Source organism: Callospermophilus lateralis, chromosome 8 (genome assembly GCF_048772815.1).
Source record: "Callospermophilus lateralis isolate mCalLat2 chromosome 8, mCalLat2.hap1, whole genome shotgun sequence".
Classification (NCBI taxonomy): domain Eukaryota; kingdom Metazoa; phylum Chordata; class Mammalia; order Rodentia; family Sciuridae; genus Callospermophilus; species Callospermophilus lateralis.
The window spans coordinates 5,141,517-5,156,622 of record NC_135312.1 but is presented as its reverse complement, the minus strand read 5'-3'; the positions used below and the strand labels follow the sequence as shown (position 1 = coordinate 5,156,622).

The window sequence follows — 15,106 nt, the reverse complement described above, 5'->3', positions numbered from 1 at the left end:
ATGAAGACCAGTGTCACAAGAAAGGGGGAAAAAGTCAGATATAACAAAATGAAATCCAACATGGAGGAAATGAAGCCCTGACTAGTAGTAATCTTGATCGGGTTAAGGTAAACTGTGGGCACACCCTAGCTGCCTACAAGAACAATATCATCCTAGTCCTCAAATTATCACCTCAATTCTCACGTGTAATGTCTGGTACATGATTAAAAATACTCAGGCACATGAGGAGAAAAGACAATATGTTCAAACACTAAGAGGAAAACAGACAAGAGAAAATGAGTATATAATAATGAAGTTTTCAGGAATTTTAAATGAATCATGCTGACTATGTTCAAGGAAACAAACAATAAGATTAAGAATTCTGACTACAACCGAGTGACGTAGAAAAAGGAACATACAAAAAAGTCATCTCAAAAGCTCTGGTTGATGAACCTTATCTAGTGACAGTCAGCTATGTGGCTGTGACCCATGAGTGTGGCCAGGAGAAATCCTGGGCAGTGTAGCACCCTAAGAGCCTGGGCCAGGGAGCTAGATTGGGTTCAAAACCTGACCCTATTATTTACTAGTGTGGCCTTTGGGGAGGCCAAGATGGCTATGGTTAAGCTCCCTGGCCAAGGCTCCAACAGGCTGTTTTTAGAGTGTGGCCAAAGTCATGAACACCCTGATGCAGTGCAGGCGCTCCAGGGCGTGAACATCTGCTTGTGGGCAGGTGCCCACTTACCTACCTGCTGGTTACCTAATAATGTTCCTTCTTTGTCTGGGCTGCATATATATCTAAAAGGCTGACTCCAAGTAAAGCACGTCTACTGCCCCACTGCATCTCACCTCTTCAGCCACCTGCCCAGATCCTGCATGTTTCCTGGGCCCGAGCCTCCACCCAACGGTGTTCTTGGGGAAGTCACTGAACCTCTCTCAGGTGCTCATCTGAGAGACGGTAGAAACAGCCTGCTTCACAGAGTGGCTGCGGGGATTCCATGAACTGGGTCTGTCAAGTTCTTACACCAGAATCCGGCAAGGTGTTCTATGTACCAGGAAGTACAGCCTAAGCCTTCCTTAACTACGAAGAATGAGTTCACTCCAGCAGCCACTGCAGCCCTGCTCTGGCCTCGCTCCCAGATGCCTCTTCTCTACCTCTGTCCTCAGGCCCCACTTCCACCCCAGGCACACTCACCCTCCTACACCTCCCCAGTCACATTTGCTCATTTCCCGTCCCCACCTGTCCTCTCTCCCCTGTGCCTGAAACGCCCTTCCCTGATTAGCCCATTGGAAAGCTTCTACTCCAGCCTCAAGAATGCGCTGCACCGTCAGCTTCTCTGGGAAGCATTTCTATGGTCCTCCAAGAGGTAACCACTTCCCCTTCCTCACTCTGCCAGCCTGACTTCCCCTAGCAAACCCTGGGTCAGTCCTATTTGTGTCTGTCTTACCCACCGGGGGGGCTTGCCTCTGACTGTGCCTCACACGTCTCTTCTCCTGAACGCCAAGTCTAGTGTCCAGGGCGAGCAGCGTTTTCATGTGGAGAGCAGGCCATGCCTTGCTCTGAGTGCCATCGCGGTAAACAGGAGAGCGGTTTCCAGGCTGTGCCTGACCCCATGCTGCTCCACTTCATAAAGCAGTAGTTGGCCATTTTGAGTATCTCTGCACCTTGTTTATGCAAGTAAACCACCACCCTCTGCTTAGCACAGCCACAAGGCACAAACTAATAAAAATGTAACTGTGCTAATAAAAAGGGCCACCTGTGGACCTGTCGAATTAAGTCAGAAGCACATGGCTTCAAAGCTACACCACAAAACCCAGACCAACGAGCAACTCACCAGACCAGCAAAGGAAGCAGCCCCTCACCTGAGACCCTTCAGAGGAGGAGCATCCCAGGCTGGACACAAGAGCACCCTGACCTATAGCCTTGTCACCAGCCTGGTCCAGAAAAAAGCCTAGTCCTCAATGACAACATTCTGATTCTCTGTCCCAGGGCCTCAGCTCAGTGCAGCTTCTCCAGACTTGATGTCAACACAGGCCCACTCCAAGATGACACTGAAACTGCCATCAGTCTGGACCCTCACCTGGACCATCTACAGACTGCTCACCTGGCCACCTACAGTGACTCTCTGCATCCATATCTGCTCTCCGCCCTTGCTCTAGAGAACGCATCCTGTAACCCCGAGGCCACCTTAACCCTTTCTGTAAACACAAAGGCAAACATATGAACACACACACGTTGTAAAGTGTGCAGTGTGACTCCAGGGTCAGACACAGAAGTGATTAGGAGTGAGGGATAAAAACTGTGATGGCCGGGCTTGTGGCTGTCAGCTGACCCACAAGCACTGGCTGAGTGGCCACTGGTGAAAGCGGTGTACCTGTGAGCTCACTGCTATTCAATAAATCCTGCTGTCACAGAAAGACGCAAGCATGTCTGGTCTATGTTAACGGCACGTCTCGCTCACAACATCGGATGGTGACAGCCGAGTGATGCACGACTGAGCCAGTGGCAGACGCCTGTTTCCTCCCCTCCCCGCAGCTCAGACGCTCACGGCCTGGCTGGAAGCAGAGTGGGGTTTGGGATTCTTACTCCTCTAAGGCCTGCAGCATGCTCCCGGGGTCCTCGGAAGTCAGGATGTCCACCATCTGGTCATTGAGGGACAGGTCCTCATTCACTCCGCCGGCCGAGGTGAAAGGCGAGGGCTCCAACTTGCTCTCGGCTCGCTGAACCTTCAGGAGAAAGGCAGATGCAGCGACTTAGTGGGCCTCCGCAGGACCTCCATAGGGAAGGGAAGGCTGGCAGTCGGCAGGCAGGGGACAGGGCTGGCCTGGCCACCGTGGGCAGGTGAACTCAGGCAAGCGCTGCTCTTCTTGGAGCCTCCACTGCTCAATGGAGAAATGGGATCATGATTCCGACGGCCCGCTCCCGAGCGCTGTGCGCCTACGGCACAGCAGAGGCTGGGAAGGCCTTGGGGACGCACAAAGATCTGTGCTGGTGTTGTACCACCCTCATCACCATCGCCAGGGGAGGGGACCCACACCTGGCAGTAGGACCCCGCGACGCGGTTCTGGCATGTTTCTCATTAGAACACGGGATTGAGTGGAAGTGACAGTAGACATCACTGACCCCAACTCTGATGGGACAGAGGAGCCTGGCACGTGTGATGTCATAACACTCAGTGCCCCACTTGACAGATAAGGAAACTGAGGTTCAGAGTAGTGAACAGCACATGACGGCCACACAGCTCAAAGGAGCCAGGCCGCCCGAGTCCCAGGCTTCTCCACTAGAAAGGCAACCCCTGTGTTACAGCACTTTGTCTCCTTGGTCACCACCACTCGCAGAAAAATAAAGAAAACGTGAAGAGACTCCACTGCGTGGTGCCGGGCGAGCGCTGCAGGGCCTTCAGACCTCACCCCTCTGCTCTCCGCCCACAGCTGCGCTCCGTCACAGCGCGGCAGGTCCACTCCCCCGGCAGGTAGAGCTGGGTCAGTGACACGAGGTCCGCTTTTCTCCTCACTTCTGCCACCAGGAGACAGAGGCCAGCCTCACTTTGTGATGGCGCCTCTCCTCCAGGAGACGGAGGCAGAAAGAGCAGCAGGCCCCCTCGGCTGGACAGGACTTCCATCTTTCTGGAGGTCTCCAGACACTGGGTCTTGGCCTGCGCTGGGCCACCTGCAGCTGTCCAGACTCCCGAACCTCAGTTTCCCCTCACAGAGGAGGAGGGGGATGGCAGACGTTCCTTCCCAGGGGCTGCAACTAGGGGTGGCACTGAGTCACAGCGGCTCCAGCCCTCCATGGCCCTGCACAAACCAACCACGAGCCCAGGGGGTGCCCTCCCACCCCCGCCACCTGGCTTTCCTTCCTGTCTGTCCATCAACTGGCCAAGCGCTCACTCCCCCCTTGGGCCCTGGAGGGGTGCCTCAAGCACAGCTTCCACCCAGGCAAGGACCACACCGACACCACCTGGCCTCTCTGAACCCCTGCCCCGACCCTCAGTGCCCACCAGACAAGCGACACCAGCCGACACATGACCCTTCCCTGGGGGATCCTGCTGGCCTTCAGATCCCATGCCAGGGACACAGTGTCATCCTTCCTCCTTGCCTCCTGGCCCCAAACAGTCACTGGTGGGACTTGGAGATAAGCACCCTGTGCTGCCTCACGCCTTGGGCAGCAGTCGGCTGGTGCCGCGTCCCCCTCGTAGCTGCCTTCCCGCCTTCCCCCTCCCTCACCCCATGGGGATCACTTCCACGTAAACCCTGAATCCCGGCCTCAGGATGTGCTGTGGAGCCCGACCAAGAGACGGAGGGGTGCGGCCAGGCTACGGGACTGTGACGAGCACTGGGTGGTGTCCAGTGAAGGCAGGGGGAGCCCAGAGAGCCCCTCACCTCCAGGAAGTGGCCAGCGATGACTGGCAGGGGAAGCGGGTGCCTGGGGGCAGACTGCCAGGGAACAGCGCGGAGCACTGGGCAGATGAAGCGCGGGCGGCAGGAGCTCGGCCTCCCAGGACATGTGTCCCGAGGAGCGGCAGAGCAGAGAGCGCAGGGAAGGGGCAGGAACCCAGCCAGGAGCCCGGGCTCCCCCAAGGACGACAGCAAGCATCAAGGCCACCAGCAGGCAGTGTGGACCAGGGCCTGAAGTGGGTGGCGAGGACACACCTGCCCACAGTGGGTGCTGGACTGCAGGGCCCTGAGTCCAGCCACTGGTGGAAACCACCCAAGGAGCCCAAAGACAGAACCAGCTTAAGTGACCACGAGGGGTGAAGAGAGGAAGGAAAGGTGGCACACTCCCACGACGGAACAGAGTTCAGCATCAGCAGATGATGTCCTGTCACAACCTGGGTGACCAGGAGGACGTCACGCTGAGTGACACGTGCCAGGCACAGGAGGCCATGTGTCACACGCCCTCCCTCACGTGTGGGAGCCACAGAGGCCGAGAGTGGGCTGGAGGCAGAGGGAGCGCGGGCAGCGCTGCCGGTGGACGGGGCTCTGCTCTTACTGCACAGCCGGAGGCTGCAGGCGAGTGCACAGACAAAACAGAGGACGGACAGGATTTTCAATGTTTCCCCCACAAATAAATGTTCCGTGTGTGAGGCAATGATGTGCTCAGGACCCTGATCCGATCACTGCACACTCCACACAGACATCAAAATACCACACTGACCCCATGAACCCATACGACTATTCTGTCAATTAAAAATAAAACAAAAAAGAAAATTTAAATGAATCACCCAGGGAGTGAAGCATTAGTGGTGAGGATGCAGTCCAGGATGCACGGTCAGTGTCTGGAGGAGTCGGGGGTGAGATTCGCCCACAGATCTCAGCCGGCTCCCATCTGGTGCGCATGAGGGCCACCAGCTTGGCATGAACCTCGCCCCCACCACCAACCCACTGCCCCAGGAAGCAGCTCACCTGGCGTCTGGCTAGCACGCCTCCCTGCAGACACTGGTATCGTGCAAAGAAGAAGAGTCCCATCCAGCTCAGAGCCAGGGAGACCAGGAAGGCAATGAAGAAGGCAGCTGCGTGGAGACCATGGTTGGGTAGAACCTGCAGGAAACAGGGAGAGTGAGAGTCACCTGCGGTCACACTTCCCATCTGCCAAGGTCAGCAGATGACCAAGAGTCTCAGCAGAACACACAGGGAGTCAGGAGAGCCAACTGGGTTTGGACCAGCTCTCCCAGTGCCTGGCTAGTTGCCTTGAGGTCCTTGCTGGCCCTCTCGGAGCCTGAGTCCCTCCTGGTGTTAAGGCTCGCCACTCAAGAATGTTCATTTCCAAAGTCAAGCATATACCAAACATCAGGCAGCACTGGAGACCTGGCATTTCCTAACAGTCAGGGGCAGAATCTTGAGGGGCCAGTACCTCAGTGCACTTGAGACCCCCACCCCAGGAAGTCCACCCATCAGGGGTGCAGCCAGAACACCAGGGAGAGAGGGAGGATGCACAGGGCAGCAGACATTCCCACAGGAAGTGGGCGGGCACCAGGCCATCCTGCCACTCCACGAGCTGGGCAGGAGCTCCCAAGGGCTCAGCATGACTGGCAGACAAGGAGCCGCACCACCCAGATGCCTGTCAAGAGGGACTTGGTGTGCAGCTGTGGGCATGCAGGCAGTAGACAGCCCCTGGCTTCGAGGTCAGAATCAGTGGCAGAGAGCCACCTCACTTGATGTCACAGTCTTCCCAGGACTGCCTGCACCTGACAGCAGAGCACAGCAGGGCATGACGGCCAGCAACTGCCGCCCGATGAGGGACACCCTGATGGCCACACAGGCTCCAGGGCTTCCCCATCAGGTTGGCTGAGGATGGCGACCCTACCTCCTCCTCTGCCCACTCCTGGCTCCTCCTTATCCCCCTCACTGGGGGCGTCACCTACAGGTCAATAATGACCACAAAGATACAAAGCAAAATCAGAAGTGGAGGAGATGCACCCTGCAAAGCCCCAGGAAGACAGCACACGTGCTTCCAAGAGCCCCCTGGGTGCGGCACCAGGAGGTGCCCAATCCCAGCAGGGCGTGGGGCCGCTTGTGAGATGCTGGCTGCCTGCGAGGCTCAGTAGGACGCAGCGTCCCAGTTCTCACCAGGGCTGGGGACGCAGGCCCCTCTGCTTGGCATGAACAGAGTTCCTGAAGGAAAGAAGGTGTTCGGTACCAACTGTGGATGTGTTTGTGAAGCCAGCCTAGTCACAGCCAGCCACGCTCATCAGCCTGGCGAGAGGAGGAACCCTCCTGAGACCCAAGGAATCAGACGCCAGCTTGGGCCAACCCTGCAAGCCGGCCTGAGAGCAGCCCCCAGCCCCAGGGGCTACCCTTTCTGCAACCTGGAAATACACTGTGCCCTCCTCTGTCTCAGCAGCTGCTCCAGAGAAGCCAACCCAGGAGGACAAGTCTCATTCAAAACGGCTGCAGACAACAGGGACACTGACTGCTCAGGAGCCAGCAGACAAGTAGCCCACCCCTCATTCCTGCAGCCGCATGCAGGTGACAGTCAAGGGCAAGTCCTCCCCACAGACCAGGCCACCCCAGCCGTCCTGCTGTCAAAGCTGAGCCCCATGCAGGGGTTCCCCTAGATGCTGAGGGCGACTGAACCAAAGCACAATGGCAGCCTCACCGCCCCGTGGATCAGCCGTCTACCAAGAGGGTGGGCAGCCACTCTGCCTCCCACTTGGACCTCCTAAATCAGGACTTTGATTACACCAAAATGAAACCCAGGGTCTCCTACATTTGTGCTGGAGTATCCCTCTGAGCCCTGATTGTGTACCCACTGGACAAGAAAAATGTCACTAAACTGGATAAACATGAATAGTACTCCATGGAGGTGACATTAAAATATTGATAGAGAAGAGATCCCCCACAATGTCTCTAAAGAGGCCAAGGCGCTGGGGTTGAGCTTACCAAGGTCTACTCTTGCAGAAGGGGCAGCCTGTTTCACAGCTTTAGGAAGAGGGAGGGAGGGACCAGGCACTGGCCCTGTGGACCACCTAGACAAGGTGTCCGGGCGAAGTGCCAGGCTGAGCTGATCTGCTGTCAAAGCTGAGCCCATGCTGAAGTGCTAACTCCCAGGATCTTTGAGGGATCTTATTTGGAAATATGATCTATGAAGATGTGATTGAGATGCAGTCGTGTTGAACTAGGGTGAGCCTTAAGTCCCCTGACCATGTCCTCATAGGAGAGGAGATGGACAGACACAGGACACACAGAGAAGATGGCCCTGTGAAGACAGAGGCAGAGGCCAGTGTGCAGCTGGGAGCAGGTGAAGGATAAGGGCTTCTTCGGCCACGTGAAGCCAGGAGGCACGAGGAAGGTCGCTTCTCCAGAACCTTCCCAGGCAGCATGGCCCTGCCGACGTCTGAGATTCCCGCCTCCAGCCTGAGACAGCAAGAGCCTGCTGACTAAGGGGCTGAGCTGTGCAGGTCCCCCAGGGCTCCCAGGACACGGAGCCAGTGTGTGATTGACTTCCTCGCACTCAATGCCCAGCAATCCTGCAGAGACACCCAGCAGACAAGCAGATGAGCAAAGAGATTCAGTAACTCATGTCCACGGCTGAAAAATGCCAGTTGGGCTCTGCTGGCCGCCAGTGTCCATGTTCTCCCCTCAGGTCACACCAACCACCGTCCAGGTTGCTGTGAAATTCCTAGTCCCACTCTCCTAGTGCAGGGGAGAAGCTGCTTGACTGGTGAGAACCACAAACAAGGACTGGGCCAGAATCACAGGCAGCAGGTCCTGTGCTGTGCACACACTGCACACTCCCCGTCTCCTCCCTCCCCGTCACCCTCTCTCCTCTTCCCACCTCCACCTTCTCAATCCGAATCTGAGGTCCCACGTTCCTCTGGCCAGGAGAGTGGCAGAGATAACTGGAAGAGCAGAGGTGCCGGGCAGTTCAGCGAGGCGGGGTCTGGCTGGACACGGCACACAGCCAGGATGCACGTCCACACCGATACAGAGCAGGGCGGCTCTGTGGATCCTACTGTCTTCTCACTTGCAAATTTTACTTCTGACACCAAACAACAGGCACATCTTGTAGGCAGAGCCTGCCTCCTGGGGTAAGACCACCTTAACTACCATATTCATTTATCTGCAGTGCTAAATCACACTAGGCCCTGTCCTTTCCCTGTCCACAGCACCTCTACTCTTCAACTTCCACCATGAAGATGGACAAAGAAGAGCTAGGTCTCAAGATGCAGCTTTCTGGGAAGGAGAAGAGGCCACCCAACCAACACCATAATCATCATGCTCACCACTACTGTTGTTATGGTGTGGATACGAGGTGCCCCCAAAAGCCCATGTGTGCAATAATACAGGGATGTTCAGATGAAAAGATCAGACCAGTGGATTAATCCACTTGGCGGATTACTATTCTGAAAGGATTCATGGGTGGCGTGGCTGGAGGAAGTGGGTCACTGGGGACATGCCTTTGGGGCTTAGTTTTGTCCCTGGAAAGTGGAGTACCCTGTCTTTCCCCCGCCCCTTCTCTCTGTTTCCTGATTGTCATGAACTGAGTAGACTTCCTCTGCCTGCCATTCCACCATGATGCTCCGTCTCATTCGAGCCTAGAGCTATAGTCGGTCAACCATGGACTGAACCTCTGAAACCATGAGCCAAAATAAACTTTCCCTCCTCTAAGGTGTTCTTGTCAAATATTTTGGTCCCAGGGATGAAAAGTTTTCAGAAACAACCATCAACATTCATCACTACCACCATTATCCTCACCATCATCATCACCATTACCATCACCATCTCCATCATCTCTGCCACCATGACAACTACCACCATCACCATCATCCTCACCATCACCACCATCAGTAGCATCATCACCATCACCATGACCACCACCATCATCACCATCACCACCACCACATCGTAGCTCAGTGGCTCCATGGCTTTACATGTTTTAATCCGTTTGATCCTCACAATACTATGATGTGTATGCTATTTTAATTCCAATTTCATAAAGCACGATGCCAAGGTCTAAATAAGTTAACTAAATGGCCCAGGTTACGAGGTAGTAAGTAGTGGCTCTGACATATGCAAAAGACATAAATCATTTGTCTTTTGCATACACTACAAATTCTTTCCCAAGTTTCTCATTAATCTTTTTCAGTGCTCTTTTTAATTGTCAAGTTTTCAATTATTTCTAACTATTTATACACTCAAATCCATGGTTTTCTTTAGACCACATAATATTAGCTCATTTTTACTTTTTACAATAATTTTAGCTATTTAGACTTTAATCTCATTAGGAAATTGATTTTTGTTTTTCTTCCAAAAGATCTAGTCATTTCCCCCCAATTTACGCCTATCCTCCCTCTGATTCAGAATGCCATTCTCCTGCGCACACTAGACCTTTCTCATCCCCCGGCTGGACCTTCTCAGCAGCTATACACAGCGTTACTGTAGTTCTGTGATATTTTTAAGGTCTGATAGGGTATATTTTCCCATGTTACTTTTGATTTTCAAAATCTTCCCATCCAGCCTCGTGAACTCAGATTTTCAGGCAAACCTTGACTTGATCACATTGTCCACAAAGTCTCATGGGAATTATTATTGGACTCGCAGTGGATGATTCTGGGTATCATAGCAACCACTATAAACGTCTCGATTGGACCTGAGATCCTTGCAGCAGAACACTGCATCCGGGTCTCTGCTGCCTGGTCAGGTGCTGGCCCCCTCACCTCCATGAGAGGGAGACGGGGCACAGGTGAGGGCTCTTGGTATCCGAGCCCTGCCCCCCAGGTAGGGCACAGTGTGGTATTAGCTTTTTCCCTCAAAGACTCTACTCACCAGGAGGAAGAGAGGGTCAGGCAACATCTTGACAAATGGAAAGAAATTCCTGAGGCCTCCTTTTCCTTGGGTGACATGTGTCAGTTTTCACGTCAAGGAAATCAAGGAGATGGACGGTCCTCCACATGTTGCAGGAAGAGCAACTTCCTGTCTTTACTCTGTTTTTTTCAGTTGCCTGATGAAGACTCCAGGGGAGCTGCCGTCCTCCCTGGGCTCCTTTTCATGAGCACATTCAGCTTCCTAGTGTAAGCTCAGCATCTCTGCAGGTACCAGGCAGCCCTGCGGGGCATGCCTGGCTTCCAAGGGCACTGCCTCGAGGCCAGGCCTGAGTGTCTCCGCAGTGGACTCTGGTTCCATCCAACCAGCAGTTGGCATGGGCTTAACCCTGAAATCAACCTTCAGCTGCACACTTCAGAATATCCCTCCTGTCTTTAAGCCTCACCTCCTCCAGGAAGCCTGCCAGTCTACCCAGCCAGAGCTCTCCTCCCCTGTTGGGACCCACAGGACAATCTATATTCAAGTCATAACTCAGAAATTCAATCATAACTGTACACCGTTTGGTCTTTTTTGTTTTTCATTTAATGTCTCAGTGTGATGTGGGGACAGTGGCATGAAGGGGTTGAGTCCCCAGATGGCCCCAGACTCCATTGCTGCTTATGATCTTACACTGGGCCAGACCCACTCTCTAGCACCGTGTGGCCGCCTGAGCCTGGGGCCCTAGGAAGCGGCACACATTCTCAGCCATCACAGATCACCTGGCAAGGCTGTCGGAGTCATGTCACATGTCAACAGTACCGACACCCCCTGCAGGTGTGTGCTGAGCACCGTGAACTGCCAGCCATGCGCGGGGTGCCCACCTGCCATCCACCTGCCGCGACAACCACCCAGGAGGTGGGTCCAAGGATCACTCTCAGTTACGACTGGGGAGACAGAGGGCCAGAGAGGTAAGTGACCCTCCCAAGACCATAGTCAGTGGAGGGACGGGGTCTCGAGGCCAGGCCTTCTGGTCTGAGCGCCCGCTGTGCCCACAGCAATGCAGGGTGCCATCTCTGTATTCCTCACATCAATAGGGTGCTGCTTGAACGTGGCCCCCAGCCCGCGGGCATCTGGGCAGGGCAGGCTGCATCCCAGAGGGGCACTGCTCCTGCTTCCCAAGAAAGGTAGCCCTAGGCCCTGGGAGGGCTCAGCGCCATCCTCCCAGAGGGCTAGACACAAAGCAAGGACAGCCGTGAAGTGGATGCAGCCACGCAGCAGCCAGCCCTCTCCCCAGAGCGGCGACCACCACTGGTGACAATCAGCTCAATCAAAGGATTCTATCCTATTCAATGCCACCTGCAAGGTAAGGCACTGGGGACATAGGAGCTCACAGCCAACAAGGAGAAATGGTCACCAGTGTCCCCGAGGCCCACTAGACTGTGGACTTGCCTCACTCTCCATCTTGTCTGCATAGGGCTCCAGCTCACTAGCAGGTGATGTGGCCTGCTGCCTGGTGACCCTGCCTGGCTTTGACTGCTGACCTCCACCCACTGGCCATGCAGAAGGGTTAACGTATCCAACACCGCTAGCCTCAAAGGGCTGCCTGAGAGGCTGGGCCTTGGCTGACCTCTTGGGACATGGCCTCCCACCACTCATCGGTGAGTATGGCTCTGCTCTCAAATGCCCACTCAAACAAGGGGGTTTGTGCCCAACCCTGTTTTCCTGCAGGAGCCTGGAATCCTAGTACTTGCCGGGCAATAGATGCCCACGTGGTCAGCCCCCGACACCCTGTCAGCGAGACCCTCAAGCTTCCCTAGAAGATGCCACGCCCCACGTGCTACCACAGCACTGGCCGAGGGTTTGGCGCACCCCGTGCGGTGGTCTTGGTGGCTTGTGGCTGGTTTCCTCCACCCCCTCCGCCTCTCCCCTCTGCTCCTCTTGCTTTGGGTCCTTCCCTGGAATCACCTGTAGCCCTGTATGACTCCGTAAGTCCTGCGAATCCCACGAGAGAGCATCAGGCCTGGAGGTGGCCTGGGAACCACAACGCTCCAACCGTGGGACCCTGGGCAATCACTTGGCCCGAGTTTCCCTGGCTGGGCCATGGGGTGATTCCAAACCAGAACCCGTCTCCCAAGGTGGTGGTGAAGATGACGGGAGTCGGTGTCTGTCAGCTGCTTAGGACAGCTGGCACCAGCAGGCACTCAGGAAGTGCTACTGGAGAGGGTGGGGGGTCAGGTAGGTGACCTCGGTGGGATAAGGACATGCAGGGCGGCACTCTTTCGGAATGCGACTGTGAGGGTGATTGGGGGCAGCTCTGAGTGGACCCAGGAGGGAAGACCCACCCTCAGTGAGGGCGGGCACCATCCACCCTCCTGCGTCCCAGTCAGAGAAAGAATACGGGGGGCCCTCACACACCCCTCTTCTCCTGGACGTCAGAACTCTGGGCTCTCTGGGCCTGGATTGAGAGGACCAGCAGTCCTGGGTCCCGGGACTTGGGGCCTTGAACTGAGACGCAGGTCATGCCTGGGTTTCCTGGGTCCTGATCCTCCAGATCTGGACCGTGTCATGCTACCAGCACGCCAGGGTCTCTGCTCGCTGACGGCCTGCCGTGGGGTTTCTCTGGCCCCACGATCACAAGTCAAGCTCTCTGCTGAACCCCCTCCTGCACCACCTACACACGTCCGTCCGTTTTTTCCCTCTGGAGAGCTCTGACTCGCTTCAGGACACAGTGCTCGATGGACACGTGGATGTGCGCCCCGGGAGCCACCAAAATGATGAACGGAAACGGGACAGTGAGGGTGGTGATCAGCAGAGACAGGAGCCAGCTGCCAACCACAGGGCTCTGGGACGATGCGGGAAGTCACCAGCAGCTGGTGGCAACGTGAGTCCAGGGTTAGGGGCAGCACAGGGGGACAGGTGGCACCTGGGCCTGTCCAGATGGCGGCTGCCCCATGGGGTGTCACCTGGGGAAGCCAGCCAGACAGTCATGGCCACTCGGAGGAGCCGCAACACCACACAGTCCCCAGGCTCCCCCCAATCTGGGCTGTTGAGGCCCGCGGCTGGTTCCTCCCCTGGCTCCCTGGACAGGCCAGAGGCCAACACCGTGGCTGTGAGGGACCTGGGTCACGTGTCTCTTACCTTCTCTTCTGCTGTTATGGTAAGAAGGGCTTTCAGCTGTGTCCTGTTCTGGAAAAGAAAAAGAAACCACTCCGGTCACTGCTCCTGGAGTCTGGTCTGCAGGGTAGCACTGGTGTCATGTTCAGCCCACCAGGCACCCGGCCGACAGCTGGGCCAGGAGGAGCCCGCGGGGTCCTGCAGTCCTTGCTGGGAAGTCTGTGATTTTGGATGCTGCTTTCTCCACCAAATGCTCATGCGCAAACCCAGCACCAGGTTCCTAAGACCCAGGAGAGCCCGCGGCACTGCGCATGGGAAACACAGGTGGGGGCCAGGCCTCCCGGAAAGGGGTGGGCCCATGGCTGCCAGCTGTGTGTCCAGGGGAGACCACCCTCTCTCTGCCTAGGGTCACCTCTCACTGTGACACACCCTGTGGGCCCACCTAATGGCTTCAATGCCCCTCTGTTGAGAAGACACCAGATACATGAAGGGTGAGTGTCCCCACACCCTCTGCAGCCGTGGGGTGCCCAAAAAAACCCACCCCTGCAGGGTGGAGGCAGGACCCCCCACAGCTGGAAGGGCACAGGCCAGAACACAGCTCCATGACCAGCAGGGTCGAGGCACAGCCCAGCAGGGCTCAGGTGGGGAGGTGGGGGGAGTGGAGAGAGCGGTGGTGGGAAGACGGGGTGAGCGTCCCCGATCCGAAGTGCTTGAGTGAGAGGTATTTCAGAGTGTTTTCATATTAGGAATATCTGCATGTTCACAAGGAGCCCTTTTGGGGCTGAGACCCAGGACTAAATACAAACTCCAGTTAGGTTCCGAAGACGCCTTCCGCACACACTTTATACAACACAATGTGCAACTGCATTTTGACCAGAACCCGTGCCCTGAGGTCAGGTATGGAATTCTGCATTTGCGGTGTCATGTGGGTGCTCAACCAGTTTGTCAGCATTTTGGATTTGGGGTTCGGGGATGAGCAGTGCTCCCCTGTAGTATCCCGGTACGTCACCTTGGGCCTGGAGCTTGAAGTCCCTGAGCCATGCACACTGTGCAGCGGTCATCAGGGACACTGCTCTCTAACCTGACCTGTGCTCCGAGGCAGAAAACCCCCTGGCCCGCAGGCCCCCACTGTGACAACAGCCCAGGAGGCCCGCAGCATGCCAGGTCCAGCTCGGGCAGCAGGCAACCTGTCAGAGGCTTTGAAAGAAACCAACTACCACGACTCATTTTCTAGGGGCTTAGAAAAAAATTTAAACATGAGTCTTAAAAGAAGTGACAACTAGAGGGCAATCGCCCTGCCCTTTCTGCTTGAGTGGCCGCTGCTCTGGCGCATTTATGACGCTCTGTGGGTTTCAGGTCCCCTGAGCTGGACAGCTAAGGCTAAGCTTGGAAGGCCACACCTGGAGGCTTTCTGCCCTGCTCTCGTCCCCCACAGCGCCCCTGCCTCCCGTGCTCCCTGACACACAGGTCTAGGCAAACAGGAGTGTCCGTGTGCCGTGGAGCTCGGATTCAGACCCTAAGCCCTGGCTTACCGCGTAAACTCAAGGCTGGGAAAGATGTTTTGAACCTTAGCACTAGTCAGAAGACATGGGCCAGGGGACTGCAGCAATGGCTTTCCAAAGTGGCCATGAAGTTTACATGACACACTGTCCTAACTTTCTCCTTCCTGATCTGCCTTCATCTAGGATCAGTGACCTAACCCACTTGGGTTTGGGGTGTATTGTGTGTGTGTGTGTGTGTGTGTGTATGCACACGTGTGCAAGTGCGTACG

The 15,106-nt window shown here is 55.8% G+C and overlaps 1 protein-coding gene across 3 annotated transcripts in view; it reads right to left on the bottom strand.

Moving 5' to 3' along the window:
• The window catches only part of Evc2 (EvC ciliary complex subunit 2), a 95,359-nt gene that overhangs the window by 60,368 nt on the left and 19,885 nt on the right, over positions 1-15,106 (bottom strand). For all 3 annotated transcript variants that reach the window (XM_076863981.2, XM_077110203.1, XM_076863982.2), the window contains 3 exons: positions 13,360-13,407; positions 5,383-5,517; positions 2,564-2,703 (listed from right to left, as the gene is read on the bottom strand). In XM_076863981.2, the coding sequence (XP_076720096.2) occupies positions 2,564-2,703; positions 5,383-5,517; positions 13,360-13,407 (323 nt within the window). The remainder of the gene's footprint in view (positions 1-2,563; positions 2,704-5,382; positions 5,518-13,359; positions 13,408-15,106) is intronic.